Below are 8,562 nucleotides of genomic sequence, written 5' to 3'. Positions count from 1 at the left end.
TTCTCCATGCACATGATATTCAATGTGAGCCACTCTCTCTTCCAGGTGCTTGAGTCGCTTTGACATTCTCCTATGGCCCCATCAAAATGAAGCTAGCTAATCTTACATGTGTCCATTGATTGTGCCATAGATCATTCATGAAGCTTATGAGCTCATTACGGTCATCATGGCAAGTTTGACCCAAGTGCTCCAAGATATGAGTGACATGCTGAAGCTATGAATCCAAAATGTCGAAGGGAGGAGGAAAGTTTACACATCTAGGAGAAGGGGCCACCTCCTCCACCAGCGCTGGGTCTACCCAGCCTTCTCTCCCAAATCCTCTATTTCCCCTTGGTGCTCTTCCCTTTGTCCTTTAGGGCCAACCCCTCTCCATGCATTGCTACGATGCTTATTCATGTTCACTCAATTCCAACCCATTGTAAACACCATCAAACACTCAACATTGGGTGTAGAACCTAGCACCACACTAGGTCCTAGAACCCAATTGAGGGATTTTGACAATTACTAACCCAAACCTTGCTAGGGAAGAGCATCCTTTAGCTATCAGTACCACCTCTTCCTTCAAAAATGCCTCCACTTTTAACTTTTCCTGCCATATTGAAAGAATGCTCTATAGATTTAGGTTCAAAGAGACACCCCTCATGTTAGATTCTTTCCTTTAAAGTTTCCATAAATAATTCTAACAAGTTATCCCTTGAAATATTCTTTACCCTTAGACTCAACTTTTGGAATTGTTAAATCTGTTCTATAACTGGACCTTTTTGTCGAAGATTTACCAATTGACTAAAGAATGTGTTTCTCTTAATATCTCCATAATGTGCCATCAACTCCTCTATAAAAATGGACCAACATATAACATAATCATTTTTTCTTTCACAAAGCCATTGATATCATACATGTTGGACATTTTTTGAAAACATGGATGCAATATTTACCTTTTGTAAGGATGTCATTTGGTGTACATAAAAGTATTGCTTCAACTGAAATATCCATGTTACAGGATCATTCCATTAAAATTTCTTCATATCAATCTTTGAAATGTAGTAGTTTCTTGGTACTAACTTGAAGCCTTGATGATGTGGATCTTGGATTGAAAATTCATGATCATGGTTCTACGATTCAAAATTTGTGCTCTCTAATTGTGATAGCATACTCCCCATATAAGATTGGTTCTCAACAACATGTTTCTCCTTATAATCGTGATTTCCTTGCATCTCCACATCTCTTTTAGGAAGTCTCTCCAAAAGAATATTTTCTATGGAAATCATGGATTTTTATATTTTTTCCTTATTTTCATTCAACTTCTTTTCTATTCCTTCCTTATTTTAATTCAACTTATTTTCCATTCCTTCCTTATCTTCATTCATCTTCTTTTTCCATTTCTCTTTTAGGCTTTTCTCAAGAACCTGAGAAATTCACCTTTTTCAACATACTACTATCTACTTCATTAACTTTCTTCTCTAATTGAGATAACCTAAATTCTAAGTCTTCACATTCTTCATGAGTCAAGGATGAGACTTCAATAGATTTAATTGGTGTAGTAGATTTATTTTGAGGCATGTTGGAAAATAATAATATCCCTCCTCTTTATTACAACCCCAAAAAGGGGACCTTCTAATGAACAATTATGTCACTAGTAAGTTACGTACTTTAATTTGGAGGATATCATAATGGATGAATCTTTATTGATATATCTATAATGGTATTTGATGCATTTTGGATTTGATTTTTCTTTTGTAATACTCTGATATGTAGATTCTTTAATTCCATAGGTGCGAACTAAATTTGATGTATCAACTGAAAGTTATAGTAACTTTCCAAAAACTTACTTATTTTTTGACCTCTTCCCATGAGCAAACTTGTATAACATGCCATGTGTCCAATTCTTGAAATATAACTATAAAATTTGCATATGAGGTAATTTATTTTTTATTTTTTATTTTTTATTTATTTATTTTATTTTTATTTATTTATTTTTATTTTTTATTTTATTTTTATTTTTTATTTTTTATTTTTTATTTTTTATTTTTTATTTTTTATTTTATTTTTTATTTATTTATTTATTTATTTATTATTTATTTATTTATTTTATCTTCATTTATTTATTTATTTTATTTTATTTTATTTTATTTTTTTATTTTTTATTTTTTATTTTTTCTGGGTAAAGACTAATTCTATTAGAAGGAAAGAAGAATAAAATTACAAAGAGGCAGAAGCCTCAACCGAGAGCAACTAGGTGCCTTCAGGACACCAAAATTGGGAAAACCAATTATAGAGAACAAAAAACCTTACATAGGAGTGAGAATACATCGACAAAACCAAAATTACAGAAATGATGCACACACCAGCAAAAGAAACCACATACTGCCAATTCACAAAAAATTTAACCAGAACCATTAAACCAAGAACAACCGAACCTAACTAGCGAGCAGTGAAACAAAACACCCTGAGAAGTCGCGAGGGGCTCCAGGTGGCATCACATGGGGATGTTCGGGTCCAGAGGCTCCTCAACGACAGTGCAAGCATTGCCATGCCAGATTTCACCATCCCGCGCCACGTCGCCAGCTTCGCTGCCTCCTGGAGTAACCATCATAGGGCAGGTGCCGCTTGAGCTGCCCGCAATGTCCACCGCAACAGTGGCACCATGAGAACTACCACCAGGTGGCCGCGTGTCATCTGGAATGTCACCCTCCTCATGCTGACCACCACGCTCATCCGCCTTACCTTCTTCAGCTAGGTTCTGCACCGAGCCATGCCTGCCTGCAATTCTACGAGTGCCCTGAGAGAGCTCTGCCGAGATACGCACAGGAGCATGAGGCTGGGCCTCTTCTTCAGAGAAAATGATGGTGATATTGGCCGTGATAATGGGCCTGTTCAGGTTACTCTGAAACTTAAAATGAGTCGACTGGAAAGCATTGTGCGGGAAGGGTTTGCGAGACGGACTGGACGGGGGAGAATTGGCACGAGATGAAGGCGGAGAAGCAGGGAGGGGAGGCTACTCAATGGACTGAGGAGCTTGAGAACGCGCGCGGCCACCACGACTCCCGCCATGGCGGCTTCTCATACGGTGCCGAACCATGGCAAGGCTGCGCAGGGGATGCTCAGAGAAATGGGATTCTTTGACGGGAGGATGAGAGAGCACAGAGGGAGCCTGATCAGGCTTCAGCGAGCAAGGCTGGGGAGGGGAAGAAGGAGACCCAATTTCACATTCCAGAGCCAACAGGAGCGAACAACGGGTGCCAAAAACCGTTCTGCTGCAAGGGATTCTGGCAAAGGGCGGACAAAGGCTAGAGGATGGGGTGCGAACATTGGAGTTGAGGGCCGAATGTGCCATGCTTAAACCAGTAGCGGCCTTGTCTCGGTCGGAGTGTGCATTTAATTCAATCTGCAGGCGGACCTGCTCTCGCCTAAGGTGAGCCATCAAGTGCCGAGTCGTGACATTGAAATAAGCGCAGGCTAGCAGCTGGCAGGGCCGAGCGCCGCCATTCCCAATTGACACCATTAATGAACTCGATAGTCACCAACATCTGGGTGGTATATGAGGTAATTCTATACATCTCTAGAAATTCTAAATACACAGTCTAAAAACTTATATACAAGAAGATATAGCAATATACCAAGTTGTTATGTTTAAAATTTATTTCATGATTGTTCACAAACCCTAACTTCCATAGCATATAGATCCAAAAGTATAGCGAACCAAATTTTGAAAATGGAAACAACTATTTCCCAATATTTCTCCTTAGTATAGTCCAAGTTTCACTTTATGAAGCCTTATAGAAAAAATTATACCATAAATTACAAACTAACCTATTTGAGACTAATTTTTGGAGCATAAAGAAACCATAACTTCCTTGGAGCATAATCTCGAAAATATAGGGAATGAAGATTTGTAAATTGGACCAAATGTTCACCACAAATTTTCTTCAACGTGAACAAAGTTTCACAGTCTAAAGTGTTAAAAATAGGTTATAGTGAAAATGTTGAACTGACCTAGGTTTGAGACAAAATTTATGAGCATTTAGAAACCCTAACTTCCTTGGACCATATCTCCAAAAATATAGAAAACCAAGATCTGAAACTTAAACCAAATATTATTTGAGATGTCTTTTCAATCTTCGTTGGGCTTCACCATATGAAACCTGTCAAAAAAAAAGTTATAGTGAAAATTCCACAAAGACTTGTTTGAAGCAATAAAACTCTAGGATCAATGCCTTAAAAATGATAAGAAACCAATATTTATAGTACAATTTGAAGGCAAAACCTCCTCTTACGCTAAATACAATGAACAAGAAAACATTTGATGATCCTAAAACTAGATCTTCTTAGTATATATATAGGAGACAAAGGACACAATTATAATAAATGGGACCATGAGGGGTTCTAGCATACATAAAAATATAACAATTGAAATGTAATTACTCAATATATGGCTTAATAAGGGGATTTTGGGTTAACATTGGGATTATATAAGGATTAACAAAATGAAATATCTACTTCTAGAATTACCAACAATATATTGGAGCATTTAAAATGGACACAAAAGAAGTTGGATGATAGGTTGGCTAATAATGAGGGATGAATTTTTTTAATCTTCCTCTAAACTGCTAAGGGAATGATAATATTGAAGAATCTATCAAGTAACAATGCCTCCACATTGCATTGTAGGACCATTCCCCACGTGACATGTAACCATGGTTCACATATGAAAAAAAATGATGGGATGAGGCACCTGGGCTTGGTGGAGATCTATGGCATGCATGACTTAGCGAAGAAGGTTTAATCATGGGTCGACATGCAATCACCCAAGGAATTAGTTCTAGAGTTAAGATAGATCTAAATTAGTACTCATGCATTCCATAATGGATTTCATCAAACCTTCAAATAAACTTCACCATAACAAATACTATGAGTTATGCAATACATGGACTTGTAAATAAACCCATGAAATGAGTAAATAAAACTTGTCTTAAAAAAAATTATTTTTTAATTTTAATTTTAACTAAATTACATAATTTCACATAACATTACATTACATAATTTGAGATAACATTATTAAATAATTTGACATAACATTATGTTACATAATTTGCCTAAAATTTTCACATTACGTATGTAATTAATTACATAATTTGACATCAAATTTCATTACATAATTTCGATGAAGTGAGAAAAACCATTTTCCTTATGCGGTCGGTAAAAAACCTTAATTTGGGAAGAAAAGTGCTATTGTAATGAGAACCCTTTTTTGCAACTCGTAAATCATTTTCAGAAGAAAATGTGGGAACAAAAGTGAGAACCGTTTTGCAACTCGTAAATCATTTTCAGAAGAAAATGTGGGAACAAAAGTGAGAACCGTTTTGCAACTCGTAAATCATTTTCAGAAGAAAAATGAGAGGGCTAATCATCAAATATGACTTTGCATCACACGCTCAAAAAATTCATTGGTATCCCAGGTTTTGTAAGTTTTATAATAATTCATAATCAAATCAAATTTCCCTCGTTGTTGTACGATTAAATTAAAAAATGCAAAAAATAAAAGAATAGCCATGGCCATAGAAATATACAAATGTCAATTTCTCTATTTACAAATATTGTTTGAATTAATTTACAATCGATAACCGTCACCGAAACAGCAAAACCATCAATATACAGTATGATCTACCGTATCATATACGAAAAATTGTCCCCGCCTGTGCCAATGGATTATAATCTATACAGATATATTTTACTACACACGACTTTTGGAAATTTGAAATCTCTTAAGCTGCAGGCGGTGCAGGCATTAAGTTGGGGTTTGTTGGCATCGCAGCAAGGAATGAATTGGCAGCCACTCGTTCCAGATCATTGGATTTTCCGTCCGCTTCTGAAGTTGGATCTGGAATTCTAATAATATCTCCTGATCCCGAGTGGTCGAGAGAGGGGTCATTGTATATATCCCACCATTTCTGCACCAACATTTTTATATCTTCTCGCTCCATATTTTCCTCCTTCCCACTGTACCTCCACGGCTTCGACCCCTGCACATGATACCCTGCTTGCTCAGAAAACCGATCTCGTCTTCCATATTGTTTCTATCGAAAATGCAATTGCAGAAATTTTGAGGAGTGAAAAGAAAGCTTACAGCAGCACAATAGTGAACAACTTTGACAGTGTCCAAGTCCACGTTCTGGGGATGTCGCCACAGCATGGCCAGAACCAGATTGTACACCAAGGGGATGGGCTCGTATACCTTCTCAAAAAACATGTTCAAGAAATCCTACAAAACAATATACATATAGTACAATTTAGTCATAAACGGAATCCACTAAACCAAACAAAATTTTAAATGAACCTGACCGAAATCGAGAGCAGATGCAGACCTGTTCTGCGAAGGGCGTTGGCACAGTGGCCATCAGAGTTTCCAAAAGGCAGTCGAAGGTCAGCTGACTCGGCTCAAAAACGAACATTCCAGCATTAAAGTATGGAGAGGGACGTTGCCCTAATTCCACGGGCCACGACACCTTCTCCGGGCACTGCTGGCAGTATCCGATGTTGTACTGCGGAGTGTGACTCCATGTCTTCTCGCAGAAGCAATCCATGACGGCATAGAAATATCCGTCCCGCATCTCAAAGAGATGGTCGATGTTGTCAAAGACTTGGATGTCTGCGTCCAGATATACCATCTTGCTGTACTCCTCAAACTGCCCATCACTCAAAACAAAACAAGATTGTTAATAACTAACTATATTCGGGTTATCTTTAAGAAAGACATTGTTGTTAAAATTTGCAAGAAATGAAAATACCTCCCAAATACGGAGTTTGGAGTAGTTGAGGACATAGTAAGGCATTGAAAATTGCACTTGATTCTCCGGGGGATGGATGGGTTGAATCTGGCGAACAATACAACCCTGTCTTCGCAATTGCAGGCGATGATCCTCTGGAACATCGGGCAACACAGCAACAACGAGAGGATATGCGCTCTTCACCTTGCGGAGACCCTTTGCAAGACCGATGACACCTTTCACATAGTCGCCGGATCCAGCCAAGAAAGTCACGTACGCTCTCATGCACTTCTTCTTGGCAGCCGCAGCCTTTACACCGAAGAGTTGATCTACAGCAGAAATTTCTGGATTCATGGTGAAAGACGGAGAATAGATATTGTGTAGGTCGGAATTCAATAATCTGTTGGAAAGTAGAGGAACGAATTTGCAGAACAAGAATGTAGTGTGTGTTTTGCCTAAATGGGAGCGTGTGTTTTATAGGCAAAAAGGGTCGGCTGTAACGGATAAAGTAGGTCGAACACAACAATATCCAAAATGCAATAGCAAATAGAAAGCTGACAGCATAGCATATACGTGTCATTTCCTCCATGGTCTATGATAGATTCAGGGGTAAGGAGCGGAATTCGGTACGTCCCTCTGCTTCTCCGAAACTTCATAGTCCAAAAAAGGGCACAGTGGAATGGTTGGTATTCACCCGCGACACACACACAAACGCAGACTTTCGGGGAAGTTTACCCAAAGCAATGGCCGGTCGAGTTACGTTCTTGGTTTGGTGAAACTGCTATAGAATCTGGTTATTGAATGGAATATTCGAAATTGGACATTTAGTGGAGACTGGGCTGTCAATATTTAAGTGGATATTGTAACAATGCATTTCAAGGCGTCACGAACGGCACTAACTGCGCCGGTTGGTGTGTGAGTACGTGGAGTAGAGAGAGTGATCGGATGAGAGTGTGTGACGTTGAGGACATTGCGTTATATTAAAAGTTAGATAGGAGGAGGAGGTTTCTTATATTAAAAGTTACATTGAAAGTCAGGTTTCTTATTTTACAGGGCAAGGCTAGTGGGAGTGGGGGCATATTTCGTCGAGAAATAGAGAGGACATTGGGAACAGGTGTATAGGAGTAGGATTGCTCGACTTTTTTTTTTCATCAGAAATAGAATTGCTCTTGACTTTGCTATGAGGGTGTTTTTAATTTTAAATTTGTTTGTCTAATATAATAAAATAGAGGTATATTTTTAAGAATTTGATTAGTAAAAGTGTTTGAAGTTTATTAGAGCGTTAAAATTAATTACAGAATTAATAGTCCATTATGTTGATATATCGGGTTTCCGTAATGGAGTAGTCTTTAACGCGACTTTTTGAAAGTCTTTCTGGCGATTTTTTCCGGTGAAAATCCGGCAGTAATTTATTGGAATCCAAGTTTGATAGCTAATTTCTGCACAATGAAACCGTCCCAGGGGTTTTTCAGGGTGCTGAATCCGAATATGCAGTTAAAAAACCATTTTAACTGCAACAAATCATGATTTCATCTCAATTTCTTCCGCCGGATTCCGTCACCGGAATCTCAAAAAGTCCATTATAGACAACTCCTTTTGTAATGGGAGGCAGTAAGTAATGTCTCTCGTCACAAAATTCCGATGTTGTGCCTAGTTTCCAGCTTTTATTTTAATTATCTATAGATTTATTTTATTTATCTTTTCATAATCTAATTATCCCTATTCATTAATTTAATGTTATATAAAGAATAATCTAATTCTTTATAATACTAAATTTCATTTAAATTAGGTCAATAAA

At 37.7% G+C, this 8,562-nt stretch overlaps 1 protein-coding gene across 1 annotated transcript; it reads right to left on the bottom strand.

The window, feature by feature from the left end:
* Positions 1-5,577: 5,577 nt before the first annotated feature.
* Positions 5,578-7,197, bottom strand: LOC149156482 (galactinol synthase 4-like). The gene is made up of 4 exons (XM_089444215.1): positions 6,786-7,197; positions 6,363-6,683; positions 6,125-6,259; positions 5,578-6,020 (listed from the first exon to the last, which is right to left on the bottom strand). Exons 1-4 carry the CDS (start codon positions 7,116-7,118, stop codon positions 5,763-5,765), a joined length of 1,047 nt encoding a protein of 348 aa, XP_089300341.1. The 5' UTR covers positions 7,119-7,197; the 3' UTR covers positions 5,578-5,762.
* Between the last annotated feature and the right edge of the window lie 1,365 nt (positions 7,198-8,562).

Source organism: Pinus tabuliformis, chromosome 9, assembly GCF_031772625.1.
Source record: "Pinus tabuliformis cultivar Carrire ecotype Pingquan chromosome 9, CPIR1, whole genome shotgun sequence".
Taxonomy (NCBI): domain Eukaryota; kingdom Viridiplantae; phylum Streptophyta; class Pinopsida; order Pinales; family Pinaceae; genus Pinus; species Pinus tabuliformis.
The sequence above is the reverse complement of the archived record's forward strand: the minus strand, read 5'-3'. Positions and strand labels throughout refer to the sequence as shown.